At 46.2% G+C, this 22,364-nt stretch overlaps 1 protein-coding gene across 1 annotated transcript in view; it reads left to right on the top strand.

Annotated features, from left to right (window-relative positions):
• The window catches only part of LOC142046878 (uncharacterized), a 783,739-nt gene extending 763,389 nt beyond the window's left edge, over positions 1-20,350 (top strand). The window contains exon 2 of the mRNA XM_075066241.1: positions 19,836-20,350. Within this exon, the coding sequence (XP_074922342.1) occupies positions 19,836-20,350 (515 nt within the window). The remainder of the gene's footprint in view (positions 1-19,835) is intronic.
• The last annotated feature ends 2,014 nt before the right edge of the window (positions 20,351-22,364 follow it).

The raw sequence follows: 22,364 nt of genomic DNA, 5'->3' as shown, positions 1-22,364 counted from the left end.
CAGGATGAGGGACTCTATCCTGGGAAGCAGTGTCTCTTGAAAATATTTAAGCATGGTGATGGATAATCAGATAACTATGAGCTACCAGTGTGATGCTGTAGCCAAAAGAACTAATGTGATCCTTGGAAACATAAATGGGAATTTTTGAGTAGGAGCAGAGCAGTTATTTTATCTCTGTGTTTGGCACTGTTGGAATTCTGTATCCAGTTCTGATATCCACAGTTCAAGAAAGATGTTGATAAATTGAGAAATTCCAGAGAAAAGCCACAAGAATGGTTAAAGGCCTGGACAACATGCCTTGGACTGATAGAATCAGGACCGCAATTTACTTACCTTAAAAGATGAAGGTTAATGGATGACTAGATTACAGTCTATATATCCCTAGATGGGAAATACATATTTAATAGTGGACTCTTCAGTCTAGCACAGAAAGATATAACACAATCCAATGGCTGGATGTTGAAGCAAGGCAAATTCAGACTGGAAATAAAGTGTAAATTTTTAACAATGAGAGTAATTAACCATTGGAACAACTTACCAAGGGTGATGATGGATTCTCTATCAATGACCATTTTATAATTGAAATTGGATGTTTTTCTTAAGGATCTGCTCTAGGAATTATTTTGGAGAAGTTCTTTGGTTTGTGTTGTAGAGCAGTGGTCTCCTAACTTTTTTGATCACGTACCCATCATTAAAAAAATTTTGAGCATGCACCCCCTGCCATGCCGAAGCAAAAAAAAAGCCACTCAGACTCCTGTCTGAAATGTCAAAGAAAAAAAAAAAAGCTCTCCTCCTGCCGTGCACCTCCAAGGATCCTCTCTGGAGACCACTGTTGTAGAGAGGTCAAACTAGAAGATCACAGTGGTCCCTTCTGGCCTTAGAATCTATGAATCTGGAGAGATTTGATGTTTTTGTTTCTGTCCTAACATCTGAGGGCTTCACCTTGGGGAAAATTCAATGGGAGGTGGAGGAGGGGAAATGGGTAAGTGGGCTGTTGGGGTTGCCATGGACTCCAAGGAGGAAGAGAGATGAATATTAAACCTATGGAGGGGATCTGGGTTCTCATCTTCTTTAAGGTCCTTTGGTCTCTGTGTGAGAGACCCAGGAAGACTGGATTTTGGCTGAACTCTACAAAGAAACGTGACATTTTATGGTGCTGAGATTATGGCTCTGGTCTCCTCTCTCACTGCCAATTTTACTGAGAAAGTTTTTTCCCTTTTTTCCACCTGCGGTCTAAAGGATCCTCTATCAAGCTGTCGTCCTACCACCATCCATTGTATCCACTGCATAGTCTGTCCAGGAGCACTCACTTCATCGATCATTTATAAAACAAGGTTGTGTTTCCAGGATGTAACTTCAACCCATTTCTGGGGATGCTGTGTGGGTTAATTGGTTACAGTTTGTAAAGAAGATCTATGAAACTGTGTAAATATCATGTGAAACCCAGGTTTGTTTACTGTCATCCACACACTGAACGTCAGCACATCTGAGCCACCCTGACATCTGCCTTAGTCCTGTTGTCACACTGCAGCATTTAGGGGGCTGGACATGAAGACGCTGTCTAGCTTATGATAGAGTTTGTTTAAAACACTGGTTATTTATTTCATTTATTGTATTGTTATGATAGGAGTCACCACCAGGTGGTGCTGATATATATAGTCTGCCGAGTTCTGTTTCTTCATGTGTGAGAGCAAATGTTCAGTCCTTGAAGAAATGCTGAATTGTTATGTTTTGTGATACAGTGTCTTTGTGGGGAAGCTATTGCAAACATTGAGATGATTTCCTTCTTCTTATATGTAGAACAGCACAGTGGAAGGCTGATGTTTCTGAAAGAGGAATTTTTCTGTGTGCAGTGTGTGACAATTCTGTAAAAAGAATTGGCATTTATAGTGTAAATAAACAAGTTACAATAAGAAAATACTGAGACTCCATGTCCCTTATTTCTGGTCCACTGGGAAGCCAACCTGCAAGGCCCAGGAATCTCTCAATGCCCAGTAACAGAATGACTTGAGGTGACATTGGTGTCAGAAAAGGGACACTGGTTTAGAGGCAGGACCATATATGGTTCAACCGCATTACACTAATTCCGATTTCTTTTTCCTCTCCACCTTTTTTCTAATACCTGTGTCAGCTTGTTTGAGAAAAACCTTGCCTAGCAAAGTTTCCATTATTCCCCTAAACATAGATTATCTCCTGAGTGATTTCTGAGTGGAAGCACCTGGTGCTAATTTAAAATCAAATGCAAGGATCAGTTCCCCTGAGGGGACAGTTTAGCCCCTGGAACATACCACCCTTGGTGTACTGTGTGTTGGTATTTTGTCCTGTACGTTACCTGAGAGTGGAAACGCTCACACCCCATGTACTGATCCAAGTCAAATGATGATAAAATGGAGCTAAGGCTGGGAGAACAGATCAGTGATTCAGGGTAAATGACATTGCCGGGATGTTGCAATAATTCTCAGACCCGAGCGTTCTAAACCCAGGAAATTCACAGTTAGGGTTAAATGACACAGAAGCAGCCTCAGCAAATGCAGGAACAAGGGAGTGGGAGGGAGAGATGGGTCCCATCCCTTATGCCCTCCCCAGTGCCCTGTGCAGGGGGGACTCACTGCCCTGCCATCGGCGGCACTAGGACCCGTGTAGAATGCCCCTCTTCCAAGCCATATGGACAAGAGGAATTGTCCATGAAGGTGCAGGCCCCTGGTCAGAGAAACTCCCCTGCACACAGAGCAGGCACGGTAGAAGCAGGAGCCCTGGCAGGTTTTATAGCAGGGGCCCTAAGCCACTAATGATGTCATCAGGCTGCTTTACACAGCAGGTGTTCTGGACACCATCTCTCTGTGATGATTGGCTGTTTGCCCCACCCCCCTTTCCCATCCCAAATGGTCCCCAACCCCTTCCTGTCCCCACCCGTGCACCTCAGCCTCACTGAGCTGTGGGAGTCAAAGGGGTGTCTTTCTAGGTGTTGAGCACCGGATATTTCCACTGTTTACCCTCAGGTGGTTTTTGCCCCCCATGAATTAGGGGCCACCACCAAAATTAAGAGTTGAACTACATTTTGAACTAAAGAAATTGTTTATTAAAATTACAATAAAGAAAAAACAATAAACATAACTAATAATTGATTCACAGTATGCAAATTAGCTGCACAATATGAAAACAATGATTAATAATTGGATGATACAATGTATTAATGCTGCTTTAAAACAGCATCCTAGTCAAGTGTGAAATTCTAGCATATAAGAAAATATTAAAACAAGGTTGATTAATGTAAATTAAAGTAAAGGCTAGTATCATGGAGGTGACTATGAAATTCAATAAGCCACGAGAATTAACAATGGTATTCAATCCATTGCCTCTGAGACCATGAAGGGGTATTCGTATACAAATGAGGTAGGTTGATGGTCAAGCATCATTAACATAATTCTGTAACCATACTTAAAGGAATAGTGCCATATAACCACAGGTAAATTCAATTAACTAGATTACAAACACTGTAATTCAACTGAATATCAAAGATCTGAACTAAAGTCAAGAAATGAAAATAAAACTGGATGAAATAATCTACTTGAAAGCAGTGCCCAGAGCCGTCCTTAAGATTTATGGTGCCCTAGGCAAGATTATTAAACTGGTGCCCCCGTGCCTGTCTTGCTTTTAGCAACACAAATATAAGCTTACAGTATTGGAAAACTTGCCACATGCATGTTATTAGAACCAGTTTAACTTAATTAAGCACACTGTAATGCTGATGAACTAGCACGAAAGAAGTAGCACTATAGAAAAAATTCTGATTTGACAGAATGATGCAAATAATATCATTTTTTTTAATTTGTCAACATTTTATTGGAAATTTATATGAAGAGGTATTGAAACAAGGATTCGTTTTTAATTAAAAGCAATCTTTCTGGCTTTTTTGTCTGCAAAAATCAGTAAGAATGTCATTGTATGACAAAGACAAAGTGATGTCTTGTTTGATTGCAAGAATAGCAAGACCAGTCAAGTGTTCCTGACTCCATGTAGAGCGAGATAGTTTTTAATGAGCTTTTAGTTTTTGAGAAACTCCGTTCTCCTGATGCTTACTGTTACAGGAATTGTCAGTAGAATATGTGGTGGCAAGTTTGCTGGTATGAATAAACTGTACAATGTCCATCATTGATTTGCATGTGGCAACAACTCAATTCTTCGTACCAGTTCAAGTCCATTTAAATCAATGATCACTGTGCTTCAGGAGGCTCTCTAGGTCAGAGGTCCACAACGTCGGTGCCTGCGGGCACCATGGATGCCCACAGGGGCTTCTCAGTGCACCCGCATACTGGCCGGAGGATGAGCATCTGCCGAATGTCGCTGAAATTCGGCGGGCATTTTGGCGCCAACGCCTCTGGATGACACTGCTATTTCAGGGCATGCTCATCCACCACCAAACAGTCCTTCGTCTGGCACCCGCCAGACGAAAAAAGGTTGGGGACCACTGCTCTAGGTTCTTGCACTTTGCCATTAGTTTGCTCTTGTTTTCCTATTTCATTGATTTAGTCCGCTCAACCCGTTGCCAGCTGAATGAATGCAACCCCAGGCTGACAGCGGGTTGAGTGGCTCAGCTGGGTCTCAGCCGCCGGCCTGCTCAGCCTGCTGCCAGCCTGGGGTTCCTTGGGGGTCTGCAGGCCAGCAGCGGGTTTGGAATGCTGAGTGGGGACTGGCAGCTGGGACCCCCGAGTGGCAATGGGCAGCAGCCGGAATCCCAGGAGCAGCGGTGGGCTGAGCCATTCAGCCAACCACTGCGTGTCATCGAAAATCAGCTCGCGTGCCACCTTTGGCACATGTGCCGTAGGTTGCCGACCCCGCTCTATACACTAGTAAGGAGATGAGCATTACAGTTGTTGGAGGGCTCTATTTAGCAGTAACAGGGCTATAGGAAAGTCAGTCAACATTTTTGTTGTTTTCTCTGATGAAAATTGGCCCACTCCCGTCCCCCATACCAAACTTGTCACAAATTTGTCAACAACTTCATTTTCAGTTTTTGGCTAAGATATTGATTTTAAAAAAAAATATATTCAAATTGAATTCAGGATTCTTAGCAAGCATTTTTGGCAAACAAATTTGCTCAATGACGATCAAAATGGCAACACAGTACTGCTTTTCATGCTTGGCTCCCGCCCACCCCGCCTGCTGGTTCAACGGCTGCAGTAGAAGAGGAGATAGGAAAGATGGAAAAACTGCATGTCTTGGGGTGCAGAGTGGCAACAGCAGCAGCAAACCCTCAGGCCCGATCACACACCAATGGGCACCACCGCCAGCTCAACGGACCATGGTGAAGTTAGCACAGCATCTGATCTCAGGGGACGGGGCACCCATGGAGCCACAGCAGCTCATCTTGCCCTGTGCAGCTCCCCCCAGATGAGATGATCACTGCCAGGCCGGGGAGAGATGCACTCCCCAGCTAGGGTGACCAGATCCAGATGTCTGATTTTATAGGGCCAGTCCTGATATTTGGGGCTTTGTCTTACATAGGCACCAATTACCCCTATCTAGGGTGACCAGACAGCAAGTGTGAAAAATCAGGATGGGAGGTGGGGAGGAATAGGAGCCTATATAAGAAAAAGACCCAAAAATTGGGACTGGCCTTATAAAAGTGGGACATCTGCTCACCCTACCCCAACCCCTGTCCTGATTTTTCACACATGCTATCTGGCTATCCCCAGCCCAGCTGTGTGTGACCATTCCAATCCTGGCTGCCTGCGAAGAAGTGAGTTACTTTCATTGTCATTCCTCAGCAGGCAGCCAGCCAGCCTCACCTCCCCCTGGCACCTCACCCAACACAGCCCTGATGGAGTGGGGGGAAGAGAGGGGTGCTCGTGGGAGGAGGGAGAAAGGGGAGTACTCTGTGGAGAAGAATAGAGAAGAATGGATGTTATGGGGGTCAACAAAGGATACTGCCAGAGCCGCCGAGCCTGCCTTACCTCACGCTGGGGGAAAGAGTCACACTCACAGGTGATTTCCTTCCCCCACCCCTTCCCAGAGACACCAGCAGCCAATCTCCTCCCTCAGACTGTGCTGTATTTGGCTCTCTCTAGGACCCAGCAGCCCTGCTCTTACATGCTCCTCTGCTTCCCATCTGTCCAGGATCCCAGCAGAGCGGTGCCCCCAGACCTAGTGGTGCCCTAGGCGGCTGCTTGTTCTACCTATGGCTAAGGACGGCCCTGGCAGTGCCAACTTAAACAAAGGCAAGTACAACACACTAGTGATTCCTTTTAATTGTATTTTAAAAAAATGGTGTTCCAGGTGTAAGCAGGGGTTTGAAGGTCATGTGTCAGTTGCAGCTCAGGGTTATGCAGTGTTCATATTCACAAACCTACCTGCGGATTGTTGCAATAACAATTGAAAAGAAGCAGGGGTTACACAATAATCACACACAATGTGATTGTTACAATAACAATGCAAAGTGGAGAAATTTAGCTCTCATTTGGTGTGAGGTTAACAAGAAAGTGTTTAAAGTGGTCAATCGTGACAAAGCAGTTCACTCAAGTAGTGTGCAAGGTGAAATTTGAAAGCAGGCAAAGTAAATCAGTAGTTAGAAAGGCTTAAGTTAGATACAACAAGGTGATTAATGTCATTCAGGGCTTGTCTACACTGGCAAGCCTCTGCTCTGGAACTTTCTCGCTCAGGGGTGTGAAAAATCACCCCCCCCCCGAGTGCAGCACGTTGCAGCGCTGTAAAGTGCTAGTGTAGACAGGCTCAGAGCTATGGCCCTCGTGGAGGTGGTTTACATAGAGTGCTGGGAGAGCTCTCTCCTCCGTGCCCATGCGCGACCACACTGACATTAAACAGTGGCAGTGCTTTAATGTTTTAAGTGTAGACTTAGGCCTGGTCTACACTACGCGTTTATACTGAATTTAGCAGCGTTAAACCAAATTAACCCTGCACCCGTCCACACAACGAAGCCCTTTATTTCGATATAAAGGGCTCTTAAAACCGATTTCTGTACTCCTCCCTGACGAGGGGAGTAGTGCTGAAATCGGTATTGCCATTGACGAGGGACTAGTAGGCTGCGAAACTCTGGTAATTGCCATTTACGAATTGAGGGTTTAGTGTGGCCACAATTATCGGTATTGCCATTACGAATTAGGGTTAGTGTGGCCACAAATCAACGGTATTGCCTCCGGGGGTATCCACAGTGCACCTTGTGACCGCCTGCTGAAGCAATCTGAACTCGGAATGCATGGCCAGGTAGACAGGAAAGCCTGAAACCTTTGAATTTCATTTCCTGTTTGGCCAGCGTAGAGAGCTCACCAGCACAGGTGTACCACGCAGAGCTCATCAGCACAGGTAAAAATGCAGTCTCCTGAGAATCGAGAAAGAGCTCCAGCATGGACCGCACGGGAGGTATACTCTGGATCTGATCGCTTGTATGGGAGAGGATTCGAGCTACAGTACGTCCGTCCAAAACGAGACGACATCCGTTCTCTGCAAAACGTATTCGAATGAAAAAACATTGAAAAATCTCCAAGGCCATGATGGAAGAGAGGCCATACCAGGGACTCAGACAAGCTAGCAGAAAACAAGAAGCAAATGGAAGTCCGGGGGCAGCTGAAAACTGCCGGCTTCTAGGCTGAGCTGCATGCAATTCTAGGGGAGTAACGCCACCACTAACCCACCCTGTCCGTGGATTCCGAGGCAGGGTGGTAATCTCAGCCATGGCTGAGGATTTTGTGGATGGGGAAAGATGAGGAGGAAGAGGAGGATAAGCTTGCAAGAGAGCACACCAGCACTCCTTATCTCCAACAGCCAGGACCTTTTTTCTGGCCTGATGGATTTACCCTCCCACCTCCCAAGCACTATCCCAGACCATGAAGCCATGGAAGGGACCTCTGGTGAGTGTATCTTTACAAATATAAAACATGGTTTAAAAGCAAGCATTTTTAATGATTTAATTTGCCCTGAGGACTTGTGATGCATTCGTGGCCAGTACGTTACTGGAAAAGTCTGTTAACATGTCTGGGAAGGAGCGGAAATCCTCCCAGGGACATCTTCCATGAAGCTCGCCTGGATACTCCAAAGCCTTTTGCAGAAGGTTTCTGGGCAGCGCAGCTTATTTCCGTCCTCCATGGTAGGACACTTGACCACGCCAGCTCAGTAGCAAGAATCTGGTATCTATTGCATGACAAGCCTGGCGGCGTATGGTCCCAGTATTTGCTGGCATTCAGCAACATCGTTCTTATCTCGCTGTCTTATCCTCAGGAGAGTGATATCGTTCATGCGTAACCTGGTTGAAATACGGATTTAATTAAGGGGACAGAGGTGGCCTTTTCCCACTGACTTGTTTGCCTGTGCTGAAAAAAATCCTTCCCTGCAGTCAGCCAAGCGGGCGTGGGAGGAGGGGGTGGATTGGCGCAGAGCTGTTTTGCTTTTGGCTAGCATGAATCTTCTCCCTAATACCAGCCTGCAGGGTATGTGTGTGTGTGGAGCTAGCAGGGATCTTCCATGAGCCAGCCACATGGTGGGGGAGGAGAAAAGCGATCATCCCAGAGAATGATAGGAGGAGAGGTCTACTGCTGCATGTTAACAGGAAAGAAGCAGCACTCAACCTTGCTTGGTATTTGGAAAGGAGGGGCCAGGATTATAGAAGGGTGTGCCAGAACCTGACAGATCAATGGCTTACCATGGCTGCATGCAAGCCGAATTCTGCTGCCTGGACCTGCGTCTGTGAGATCTCTAAACACCAGAGCCACAGGCACTCAATTTAGGATGCAAATGCAACCTTACAGTGAAATCACATGTGCTATGTAAGGTGAATAGTGTTGTTCTCCGGGAAAGAGTTATAACCATTGCTTTGTAAAATGTACTTTTTAAACACTGCTCTCCCTTTTAACCTCCTCCTGCAGCTGCAAATTCTGCAAGCCTCCCTCGCTCCGTTCCGAAGGCTATTCTCAGATAAGTGGCAAAAAAAAAGAGTGCGAGACATGTTCTCAGAAATTCATGGAAGTGACCACAGATGAAAAAGTGTCTGCAGTAGACCTATCAAAGCACAAGAGATGCCAGTGATTGTGAGGAGAGGAGGGATGAACGTGAGGAGAGGAGGGACGACGTGAGGAGAGGAGAGACACTCAAGATGAGAGGAGAGACGCTCGAGATGAGTGGTGGCAGGATGCAACTCTGGGCTGCTGGCGTGATCAAACTGACGTGCTCCGGCGTCTTGTGGAGCTTCAGGAACGGCAGCAGGATCACAGAGTGCCGCTGCAGCCCCTGTATAACCACCTTTCCCCCTCACTGTTTCCTTAGCCTCCTCACCCCAGACGTGTAATAATGCGTAGGGGGAGCTCTGGTCATCCGTCCACTCCACTCCAGTGAACAGCCCAGCCAAAGGATGTCATTCTTCGAAATTTTTAAGATTCTTTCCTTCTCTCCTATCCTCCTCCAAACCACACCCGGCTACCTTGTCAGTTCTCTTCCTCTTTTTCTTTTTATAATTAATTAATAAAACATACATGATTTTTAAACAAGGGGACTTTATTTCCTGAGAAGCAGCTGTAATCAAAGGATGAGGGGGGTTGCTTACAGAATGAATCACATGGAGGGGGTGGTTCATCATGGAGAAACAAACAGAACTTTCACCATATAGCCTGGCCTTCATGAAACTGGTTCCAAAGCTTCTCTGATGCGCACCACTTCCTGGTTGCTTTCTAATCACCCTGGTGTCTGGCTGTGCGTCATCAGCGGCAAGGTGATTGCCTCAGCCTCCCTCCCCTCCAGAAAGGTCTCCCCCTTACTCTCACAAAGATTGGGAGCACACTAGCAAGCAGATAACAATGGGATATCTTGTTTGGCTGAGAGTCTGAGCGAGTCAATAATGTGGGCCAGCGCGGCCTTTAACGGCCAAATGCACATTCTCACCATTCTGCACTTGCTCAGCCTGTAGGTGAACAGCTCCTGACCACTGTCCAGGCTGCCTGTGTACAGGCTCATAAGCCATGGCATCAAGGGTAGGCTGGGTCACCAAGGATAACTATAGGCCTTTCAATGTCCCCAGTAGTCTGGTCTGGGAAGTAATTCCTTGCTGCAGCCGTTTAAACAGCATAGTGTTCCTGAAGACGCGAGCGTCATGAACCCTTCCCGTACCATCCACATGGATGCTGGTGAAACGTCCCTTGTGATTCACCAGTTGCTTGCAAGCACCATTGAAAAAGTACTCGCTTGGTTTATGTACTGGGTGCCCTGGTTACACTGGTGTCAAGACAGGGACAATGAGGTCCATCTATCACCCCAACCACAGTTAGGGAATCCCATTGCAGCAAAACCATTCACTATGACCTGCGTTTTCCCAGAGTCACAACCTTTTTGTAGCAGCAGCATTAGTGGTTACTCTGGGACTTGCATCACAGCAGCCCCTCAGTAGATTTGCCCACTCCAAATTGATTCCGACTGCACTGGTAGCTGTCTGGCATTGCAAAGCTTCCAGAAGGCTATTGCCACTCGCTTCTCAACTTGTGAGGCTGCCTCGTCGTCGTATTCTGGCGCTTCAGGGCAGGGAAAGCAGTCACAAAGTTCCATGAAAGTGCCCTTACGCATGCAAAAGTTTTGCAGCCACTGGGAATCGTCCCACACCTGCAACACTATTGTGTCCAACAGTCTGTGCTTGTTTCCCTGGCCCAAAATCAGCGTTCAATAGCTAGAACCGCCCCATTACCAGCATGATCTCCGATGCACCGGGGCCCACGGTTTAGAGAATTCTGTGTCCAGGTCCCTCATCCCTCTCATCGTCATCTGCCGTAGCCCGCCTCCTCCTAGCCTGGCTTTTCAGGTCCTGGTTCAGCATAGACTGCACGAGAATGCGCGAGGTGTTTAAAATGTCCATGATTGCTGTCATGAGCTCAGCAGGCGTCCATTGCTTGCCGTGGTGTGGCGTTGCACAATTCACCCAGGAAAAAAGGCGCGAAATGGTTGTCTGCCCGCCTGCTTTCACGGAGGAGGTGTGAGGCTGTTACCAGAACCACCTAGCAACAATGTTTTTGCCCCATTCATGCTTTGGGATCTCAACCTAAAAATCCAAGGGGTGGGGGGACTGTGGAGACTACGGGATAGCTATGAGATAGCTTACCACAGTGCAACGCTCCGGAAAGACGACGCTACGCCTCGGTACATAGACGCACACCACCAAATTAATGTGCTTAGTATGGCTGCGTGCACTCGACTTTATATATCTGTTTCCAAATACCAGTCTTAAAATTGGAAATAATCCTGTAGTGTAACACTTCCATAGTTAGAGACTAACAAATTTATCTGAGCATAGGCTTTCACGGGCTAGAATGGCACACCAATAAAAATGTAAGTTACCACCCCACAATGGAACGAGAATAGTTTGAAAGTATAGGTATTCACACATGAATAACTCTTGTAGTTAGAGACACCTATCCAATCAAAGTCGCCGCAGAAAAGATTCTAGCATGTACAGCATACACAGACTGAAACTCATGATGTTGGAGCAGATTTCCTTCTCACACACACAGTGTATTGATCTCAGAGGCAGAGAGAGATCTGAAGGTGTCTCTCACGCAGGCACTCACACAAATTTGCATATGCACACCAGCCACAGGGGAGGGGCAAAGAATGAATTAAATAGAGCAGATAACTGATCAGTGGTGATAGATATTATTATGTCAGTTTTTCAGTAGAACTTACATTAGAGAGTAAAATTAGTCATTCAGATAGGATGAAACTAATCATCAGATGAGAAACTCTCACATCAGATATGATGACACAAAAAACTACTTTCATAAATTAGCTATGTACAGAGCAAGACAATGTATGAACTCAATTAGTTCTTTTAAGCAACAGCAAGATAAACTTTAGTAAGCTAAGTATCAGAGGGGTGGCCGGTTAGCCTCGATCTGTAAAAAACGAGCAAAAAGTCCTGTGGCACCTTTATAGACTAACAGATGTATTGGAGCATGAACTTTCGTGGGAATGATGAAATAAGCTGTAACATATAAAACAAACAAAATATCTTCTTCACAGTGACATACTCTGTATGTATGTGAAGAGACAACTAATCAAGCACCTAGGTCCATCTGTCACATTTAAATCCTATAACCTTGTCCCATTTTGTTTTTAGGAGAAAGATTTTTTAATTTTAAGGCTACTTCAGTGCTGCCTCTTTTCCTCTCTTGCTCTTATGTTCCCAGATGCTCTGTTTGAAATCAGGATATCTCTGTAATATCAATGACATTTTTAAGTTTATCAATTCTGCATACCACAAGGTACAAATCCTCCCTGTTGCAAATATCTGGACAAAAATCTGAACTCATATGATTCAATATTCTAGAAAGCAGTATTTGCTCTATCCTTGACCAAATTCTGACTTCCTTCAAGCACAGACAGTCCCCTGGAATCTGCTAGCGAAAAACATGATTTCCTAACCCCTCTACGCTTTTTAAATAGATTGGGATTCTTCTCTTCCTTCAAGTGACCTGGGATGTCTCTGTTGGTGGTGATTTGTTCTTGATATCTCTGATCCTGCAGGATCTCTGTCGTTTCCAAGGCTGCTTATAGTTGGGAATTTGAATCAAAGGTACTTAAACCCAAGTTGTTCTCCCTGAAAGGACTCTTGTTAAAGAAATTCACTGTCTCCTCAGGAGAATCAAACAAATGATCGCTTTCTTGACTTGAAGAGGGTAGGCCTATTTGATCACATCAAGAAATTTCGCATTTGAATCCTATAGAACTCTTAGTAAGACTTCTGACTGCTCATTTGGGCTAGGGGACCCCTTTCTACACTGTCTATTCCATTACTTGTATTGATGGATTTGTTTAACCGAGAAGCTGCCCCGTTCCTTCTGTCAGATGTTACCTCACGTAGTCAGGTTCGCGTAGAGGTCAATGCTGGATGTAAGGGTTGGGACTGGGATGAAGAGTAGCCTGGAATGGAGATCTGGTGCCAGACCAGCATCAGAACTGTGATCAGAGTCTGTAGACAACCCCAGAATCAGTAGCATAGCTGGAGTCCAGTGCTGAACCAGAAGTCAAAGCCGCGTATTCAGTCTTAAGGTCTGGGACAGCGAGTGGGTGGGAAGACAGCATTAGGAGGACCAGGCTGGAGAAAGTCAGTAAAGGGCTGGAGCGAGGTGGGAGTAGGCGCTGCCAAGGCTGGAACTGGGGTGTGACAGAATCATTTTATTTCATTAATAGTTAAACAGTTTCAATATATCACAGCACAGGGGAGATATTTTGATCTAGAAAAGATAAAAAGTTTCCACCGTACCTAAGTAGCAGGCTGCCTTTCATATTTTATAAAAGAAAAAGAGAATATTTAAATAGTATGATGTCAGTAGTAGTAATGCATGAAATAATGTAAAAAAACATAAAATTGAACAACAGTGAAATTTTTTCTAAAACTGTTTCCGAGCCCCAGTCCTGGGAGAGGGCCGGAGGTCAGTGAATGGTGGCATAACTTTATGTGAGGACTTCTGGGGCAATGGTCAGGCTTTTATTTTATGGCTTTAGTAATTATTGTCTCTTCTGGAAAATCTTCCTGGGAAATTCAGGCATTCCTGGGAGACAATGTCGTGTCAGAACTGTGGAGACTCTGTCTAACATCTCCACCTGATGTAGAGGGCACTGTCAGTCTGCGGCTTTTTTGTGATTTCTCCTTGCCCAGCTAAGTACCAGGAGTTCAACAACTATGACCCCAGGACAGGAATATGTGGCGGATTTTTTCTCCTCAGGAGTGTTATATGTGTCTTGTCCCGTTTCCACTCTGGCTTACTCACATTCTCCAGCACCAGCTGCCGGTGTTCCGCATCTCTACTGCATGACAGGAATCATTTACTATTTGTAACGTAATCAGCCACCGTGACTGGTTATGATGAGCCTCCCAAGTTTTGTCGCTGCCTCTAGCCCCAGGGTCTGGGGCCCCAATGTTCTTTGTTGTCTAGGTCCCAGTAAATTTAATCCACACTCATGTGGCATGGACCAGGACCATTGTTAGGGCTGTTATGAACACACAACAAAGGACTATCCCTGTTTTCTTTTCATGGTTCTAAGTTGTACCTTGCATTCAGATTTGCAGCCTTCGCTGTACCGTGAAAGGGAGAATCCGTTGCTTATAACGAGCCGAGGGTGGGGGGCGAGAAAGAGCTTTGGGAGATAGAGGGGAGACAGGGAGCCCCGGAGAGCTGGTTAAACTGGATTTCCATTGTCTGGAATGTTGAATATTGTTTATTGTTTATTTTGACCCCAATTCAGAATGAAATGCCAGTGTGTATTGTGTGTCTTGTGTATGTTTGTGTGGTGTGGCCCGTTGCAGTGCATATTACGACCTATTTGTGATGGCTGATGCCCACACAAGTTTTAGAAAAATTCACTGTTTTCAATTTTTTTATGTTTTTTTACTTATTCATGCATTTACTACTACTGACTCATACTATTTTAAAATATTCTCTTTTTCTTTTATAAAATCATGAAAGCAGCTGCTATTAGTACGGTGAGAAACTTTTTATCTTTTCTGATACATATCTCCTGTGCTTGATATATTGAAACTGTTTAACTTATTAATGAATAAAATGCATTCTGTCACACCCAGTTCCAGCCTTGGGCACGCCTACTCCCACCTCGCTCCAGCCCTTTACTGACTGTTCTCCAGCCTGGCCTCCACCTCTGTTCCCCCCACTCTGTTCCTGTCCAGACCTTAAGACTGATACAGTGGTGACTTTTGGTCGCACCTGGACTCCAGCTATGCTACTGATTCTGGTTGTCCAGACTCTGATCACAGTTCTGATGCTGGTCTGGCACCAGATCTCCATTCCAGGGCTACTCTCATCCCAGTCCCAACCCTACATCCAGCATTGACCTCTACCGCAACCTGACTACTGTGAGGTAACATCTGACAGAAGGAACGGGGCAGCTTCGGTTAAACAATCCATCATACAAGTGAATGGCAATAACAGTGTGAAAGGGTCCCTGCCCAAATGAGCAGTCAGAGTCACTGAAGGTTCTATAGGATTCAATGCAGAATTCTTGATGTGATCCAAATAGCGCTACCCTTTCAATCAAGAAGCGATCATTTGTTTGATTCTCCTGGAGACAGTGATTTCTTTAACAAGAGTCTTTAGGGAGAAGAACCTTGGGTTTAACCTTTGAATTCAAATCCAACTATAAGCAGCCTTGGAAACGACAGAGATCCTGCAGATCAGAGATATCAAGAAGACAATCACCACCACACAGAGACAGTCCCAGGTCACTTGAAGGAAAGAGAGAGAATCCCAATCTATTTAAAGCGTAGAGGGTTATGGATATCAGTGTATATCGCTGCAGATTCATGGGGACTGTCTGTGCTTTGAAGGAAGTCAGAATTTGTCAAGGATAGAGCAAATACTGCTTTTAGAATATTGAATCATATGGAGTTCAGATTTTGTCCAGATATTTGCACAGGAAGGATTTGTACCTGTGGTATGCAGAATGATAAACTTAAAATGTCTTGTATTACAGAGATATCCTGATTTCAAACAGCATCTGGGAACATATAGAGCAAGAGGGAAAAGCAGGCCACTGAAGTGCCTTTAAATTTTTAAATCTTCTCCTAAAACAAAAGTGGGACAGGTTTATAGGATTAAATGTGCAGATGGACCTAGTTGCTGATTAGTTGTCTCTTCACTACATAGGTATCTGTCAGTAAGAAGATATTTGTTTGTTTTATTGTTACAGCTTATTCTCATTTACCCCACAAAGTTCATGCTCCAATACATCTTGTTAGTCATAAGGTGCCACAGGACTTTTTGCTGTTTTACAGACCAGGCTAACGGCCACCCCTCTGATACTTAGCTTACTAAAGTTATCTTGCTGTGTGCTAAACTATTGGTCATCATTGTCTTGCTCTGTATAGCTAATTTGAGTAATTGATTCTTTGTGTTATCATTTATCTGTGTGAGAGTTTCTCATCTGATGATTAGTTTCATCCTATCTGAATACTATTTTACTCTCTAATGTAGTTCTTACTGAAAACTGACTAATAATATCTATCACCACTGATCAGTTATCTGCTCTATTTAATTCATCTTGCCCCTCCCCTGGCTGGTTTGCATATGCAATTTGTGTGAGTGCTGCGTGAGAACACCTCAGATCTCTCTCTGCCTCTGAGATCAATACACTGTGTGTGTGAGGAAATCTTGCTCTCCAACATCATGGAAGTCTTCATCTGTGTATCGATACATGCGATGATCTTTTCTGCGCTGACTTTGATTGGATTAGGTGTCTAACTACAGAAGTTTGTCTTTGTGTGAATACCATATACTCTTCAAACTATTCTCTTTCCATTGTGGTGGTACTTTACATTTTTATTGGTGTGCCATTCTAGCCCGTGAAAGCCTATGCTCAGATAAATTTGTCTCTACTATTTGGAGATGTTACACTACAGGATTATTTCCAATTTTACAGAACTGGTATTTGGAATCAGTTATATATAAGTCGAGTGACGCAGCCATACTAGCACATTTATTTGGTGGTGTGCGTCTAGTACGAGGCTAGCGTCGATTTCCGGGGCGTTGCACTGTGGGTAGTATCTCATAGCTATCCCGTAGTTCCCAGTCTCCCCCCCTTGGATTTCTAGGTTGAGATCCCAAAGCATGAGGGAAAAAAACATTGTTGCTGGTGTGGTTCTGGTACAGCCTCACACCCCTCCGTGAAAGCAGCGGGCAGACAACCATTTCGCGCCTTTTTTCCTTGGGTGAATTGTGCAGTACGCCACCACGAGCCAAGCAATGGACCCTGCTGACGCACAGCAATCATGGACATTTTAACACCTCGCGCATTTCTCGTGCAGTCTATGCTGAACCAGGACCTGAAAAGCCAGGTAGGGAGGAGGCGGCTACGGCAGGTGACGATGAGAGGATGAGGACTGGACACAGAATCTCTCAAACCGTGGGCCCCGGTGCATTCGGAGATCATGCTGTAATGGGGCAGGTTTAGCATTGAACGCTGATTTTGGCCCGGAAACAAGCACAGACTGTTGGCCACATAGTGTTGCGTGTGGGACGATTCCCAGTGTGGCTCAAAACTTTTGCATGCGTAAGGGCCACTTTCATGGAACTTTGTGACTGCTCCCTGCCCTGAGCGCCCAGTATCAAGACCGAGGCAGCCTCACAGGAGAAGCGGGTGCTAATGCCTGGAGCTGCGCAAGGGCAGACCTCTCGTCGGACCAGTGGCAATCTGAGGGGCGCGATGCAAGAGCCGTCGACACTAACTGCGCTACAAAGGTGTGGGTACTGGCCCGTGCGTCATGGGATTGGCTGCAAGGTTGTGTCCAACGGGGGCGGTGGTGAGATACGATCCCGGTCGTGACCGACAGCCTGACAACACAAGCGACCTTCACACGATCAAGCCTCAGGGCCATCAATGAATCAACGCTCGTCGAACACAGCGAAACCGCAGAACTCCAGCCCAGAAAAAAGCACGACGTTGTCCGACCCCTACCCCTGAGATGACGCCTACTGTCCTCACGCATTACATCCGGCGAATCATCCTCACACCCGCGCCACTCCCCACATTCCTCCTCGCCTTCCCCTCCCGCCCCTGCTCTCCCCGCTACCCCCGCACTACCCACACCCCCATCTTGTCCCCTCCCCCCACTCCTCCTCGTCCCCCCCCTCACCCCCTAGTATCCAGTCCGAATGCACGCCCATGCCTCACTCCCGCCCAACCCCTGCCCGCATTCCCCCCCTCCGCCCTCCCCCCTCCCCACCCTCCCCCTCCCTTGCCCCCCCCCCTCCCCCTCTCCAGCCCCGCCCACCCTGCTCCTCCCTCCTCTACATTTGCCACGACGCTTTCCCTCTACCACCCCGCCGTCCCCGCCACCGCCCCCTCTCCCCCCTCCCCCCCTCCCCCTCCTCTCCCCTCCCGCCTGCAGGCCCTCTCCATGCGCCCCCCCCCCATCTCGATCGACTCTCCTGTAAATATCCTTTCATTGTTTTGATCGCGCTCGCACATGTTGCATCTCACTATATGTATTAGATGCTAATTTCTTTTTTATCTTGAGATCTTGTGTTTTTTACGTTTTGTATCATCTATTGTTCTTTTCTCTTGTTGCTGTAGTTCTAGTGAGTCCTATATGTTTTGATTCTTGTTTTTTTTTATTTCCTTTGTATTTTTGTGTTCCTATTAATGTGTTATCTGTGTCGATTTTTGACATCGTTCTTTGTGAGTGGTGTTTTTACTGTTATTTTTTTGTGATATATGTTGCTTATATTATCTTATGTTTATTTTTTTAGTTCTTGTGTTATTATGGTGTTTGTTGTCTTATATGATTCTTGATTTTAGTTTATTTTTTTCTCAATTATTTATTTGTATTGTTTGCTTGAGACTGTTCTTTGGTTTATATCTTCTGATCCTGTATCTGTATCTTTGTTTTAATTTCTTGGCTATATTGATTGTTATATGATTTGCTTTGTGCTCTATTCCAATCCGATGATGTTGTTAATGATTGTCTCCTCTCGTGCGATTGTATCTGTTATCTTCTTAGAGATTTTTTTCAAATGTTTTTCATTCGTCTTTTGCGAAACGGAGTTCTGTAGCTCGGAATCCTCTCATACAGCGTCAAGATCCAGTTACCTCCCGTGCGATCCATGCTGGAAGCTCTTCTCGATCTGGCAGCTCGCATTTTTAACCCGTTGGCTGATGAGACTTCTGCGTGGGTTTCACACATGTGCTGGTGAAGCTCTCACGCGGGTTATGGCCAACAGGAAATGAAATTCAAAGGTTCCGGGGCTTTTTTCTTTACCTGCCAGATGCATTCCGAGTTCAGATGCTTTGCTCTCCAGAGCGGTCTACCAATGGTGCACTGTGGATACACCCTGGAGGCACATGACCGATGATTTGTGGCCACACTAACCCTCAATTCGTAAGAGGACTTGGGATGCATTCGTGGCCAGTACAGTTACTGGAAAAGTCTGTTAACATGTCTGGGGAAGGAGCGGAAATCCTCCAGGGACATCTCCATGAAGCTCGCCTGGAGGTACTCCAAAAGCCTTTGCAGAAGGTTTCTGGGCAGCGCAGCCTTATTCCGTCCTCCATGGTAGGACACTTGACCACGCCATGCTAGTAGCAAGTAATCTGGTATCATTGCATGACAAAGCCTGGCGGCGTATGGTCCCAGTATTTGCTGGCATTCAAGCAACATCCGTTCTTTATCTCGCTGTCTTATCCTCAGGAGAGTGATATCGTTCATGGTAACCTGGTTGAAATACGGGAATTTAATTAAGGGGACAGAGGTGGCCTTTCCCACTGGACTGTTTGCCTGTGGCTGAAAAAAAATCCTTCCCTGCAGTCAGCCAAGCGGCGGGGGAGGAGGGGGTGGATTGGCGCAGAGCTGTTTTGCTTTTGGCTAGCATGAATCTTCCCTAATACCAGCCATGCAGGGTATGTGTGTGTGTGGCTAGCAGGGATCTTCCATGATGCCAGCCACATGGTGGGGGGAGGAGAAAAGCGATCATCCCAGAGAAATGAAGGAGGAGAGGTCTACTGCTGCATGTTAACAGGAAAGAAGCAGCACTCAACGGGCTTTGCTTGGTATTTGGGAAAGGAGGGCGCAGGATATATGAAGGGTGCAGAACCTGACAGACAATGGCTTACCATGGCTGCATGCAAGCCGAATTCTGCTGCCTGGACCTGCGTCTGTGAGATCTCTAAACACCAGAGCCACAGGCACTCAATATTAGGATGCAAAATGCAACCTTACAGTGAAATCACATGTGCTATGTAAGGTGAATAGTGTTGTTCTCCGTGAAAGAGTATAACCATTGCTTTGTAAAATGTATCTTTTTAAACACTTCTCTCCCTTTTTAACCTCCCTCCTGCAGCTGCAAATTCTGCAAGCCTCCCTCCTCCGTTCCGAAGGCTATCTCAGATAAGGTGGCGAAAAAAAAAGATGCGAGACGAAATGTTCTCAGAAATCATGGAAGTGACCCACAATGAAAAAGCTCATCTGAATAAGTGGAAGGACATGGTATCAAAGCACAAGAAAGATGCCAGTGATTGTGAGGAGAGGAGGGATGAACGTGAGGAGAGGAGGGACGAACGTGAGGAGAGGAGAGACACTCAAGATGAGAGGAGAGACGCTCGAGATGAGTGGTGGCAGGATGCAACTCTGGGGCTGCTGCGTGATCAAACTGACGTGCTCCGGCGTCTGGTGGAGCTTCAGGAACGGCAGCAGGATCACAGAGTGCCGCTGCAGCCCCTGTATAACCACCTTCCCCCCTCACTGTGTTCCTTAGCCTCCTCACCCAGACGTGTAATAATGCGTAGGGGGAGGCTCTGTGCATCCGTCCACTCCACTCCAGTGAACAGCCCAGCCAAAAGGCTGTCATTCTTCTGAAATTTTTAATGATCTTTTCCTTCTCTCCTATCCTCCTCCCAAACCACACCCGGGCTACCTTGTCAGTTCTCTCCCTCTTTTTCTTTTTATAATTAATTAATAAAACATACATGATTTTTAAACAAGAGTGACTTTATTTCCTTAGAAAGCAAGCTGTAATCAAAGGAGGAGGGTGGGTTGCTTACAGGGAATGAATCAATGGAGGGGGGTGGTTCATCATGGAGAAACAAACAGAACTTTCACACTATAGCCTGGCCATTCATGAAACTGGTTTCCAAAGCTTCTCTGATGCGCACCACTTCCTGGTTTGCTTTTCTAATCACCCTGGTGTCTGGCTGTGCGTCATCAGCGGCAAGGTGATTTGCCTCAGCCTCCCTCCCCTCCAGAAAGGTCTCCCCCTTACTCTCACAAAGATTGTGGAGCACACAGCAAGCAGAAATAACAATGGGGATATTTGTTTGGCTGAGGTCTGAGCGAGTCAATAATGTGGGCCAGCGCGCCTTTAAACGGCCAAATGCACATTCTACCACCATTCTGCACTTGCTCAGCCTGTAGGTGAACAGCTCCTGACCACTGTCCAGGCTGCCTGTGTACAGCTTCATAAGCCATGGCATCAAGGGGTAGGCTGGGTCACCAAGGATAACTATAGGCCTTTCGATGTCCCCAGCAGTTATTTTCTGGTCTGGGAAGTAATTCCCTTGCTGCAGCCGTTTAAACAGCATAGTGTTCCTGAAGACGCGAGCGTCATGAACCCTTCCCTACCATCCCACATGGATGCTGGTGAAACGTCCCTTGTGATTCACCAGTGCTTGCAGCACCATTGAAAAGTACCCCTTGTGGTTTATGTACTGGGTGCCCTGGTACACTGGTGTCAAGACAGGGACATGAGGTCCATCTATCACCCCACCACAGTTAGGGAATCCCATTGCAGCAAAACCATCCACTATGACCTGCACGTTTCCCAGAGTCACAACCTTTTGTAGCAGCAGCTTAGTGGTTACTCTGGCTACTTGCATCACAGCAGCCCCCTCAGTAGATTTGCCCACTCCAAATTGATTCCCGACTGACTGGTAGCTGTCTGGCATTGCAAGCTTCCAGAAGGCTATTGCCACTCGCTTCTCAACTGTGAGGGCTGCTCTCGTCTTGGTATTCTGGCGCTTCAGGGCAGGGGAAAGCAAGTCACAAAGTTCCATGAAAGTGCCCTTACGCATGCAAAAGTTTTGCAGCCACTGGGAATCGTCCCACACCTGCAACACTATGTGGTCCCAACAGTCTGTGCTTGTTTCCCTGGCCCAAAATCAGCGTTCAATAGCTAGAACCTGCCCCATTACCAGCATGATCTCCGATGCACCGGGGCCCACGGTTTGAGAGAATTCTGTGTCCAGGTCCTCATCCCTCTCATCGTCACTCTGCCGTAGCCGCCTCCTCCTAGCCTGGCTTTTCAGGTCCTGGTTCAGCATAGACTGCACGAGAATGCGCGAGGTGTTTAAAATGTCCATGATTGCTGTCTTGAGCTCAGCAGGGTCCATGCTTGCCGTGGTGTGGCGTCTGCACAATTCACCCAGGAAAAAAGGCGCGAAATGGTTGTCTGCCCGCTGCTTTCACGGAGGGAGGTGTGAGGCTGTACCCAGAACCACCAGCAACAATGTTTTTTGCCCCATCATGCTTTGGGATCTCAACCTAGAAATCCAAGGGGTGGGGGAGACTGTGGGAACTACGGGATAGCTATGAGATAGCTACCCACAGTGCAACGCTCCGGAAATCGACGCTAGCCTCGGTACATAGACGCACACCACCAAATTAATGTGCTTAGTATGGCTGCGTGCACTCGACTTTATATAATCTGTTTCCAAATACCAGTTTCTGTAAAATTGGAATAATCCTGTAGTGTAGACATCTCCATAAGGTTAGAGACTAACAAATTTATCTGAGCATAGGCTTTCACGGGCTAGAATGGCACACCAATAAAAATGTAAGTTACCACCCCACAATGGAAACGAGAATAGTTTGAAAG

This window comes from Chelonoidis abingdonii, chromosome 5 (genome assembly GCF_003597395.2).
Source record: "Chelonoidis abingdonii isolate Lonesome George chromosome 5, CheloAbing_2.0, whole genome shotgun sequence".
Taxonomy (NCBI): Eukaryota; Metazoa; Chordata; order Testudines; family Testudinidae; genus Chelonoidis; species Chelonoidis abingdonii.
Note: the sequence above shows the minus strand (reverse complement) of the source record. Positions and strands in the feature narration are given on the sequence as shown.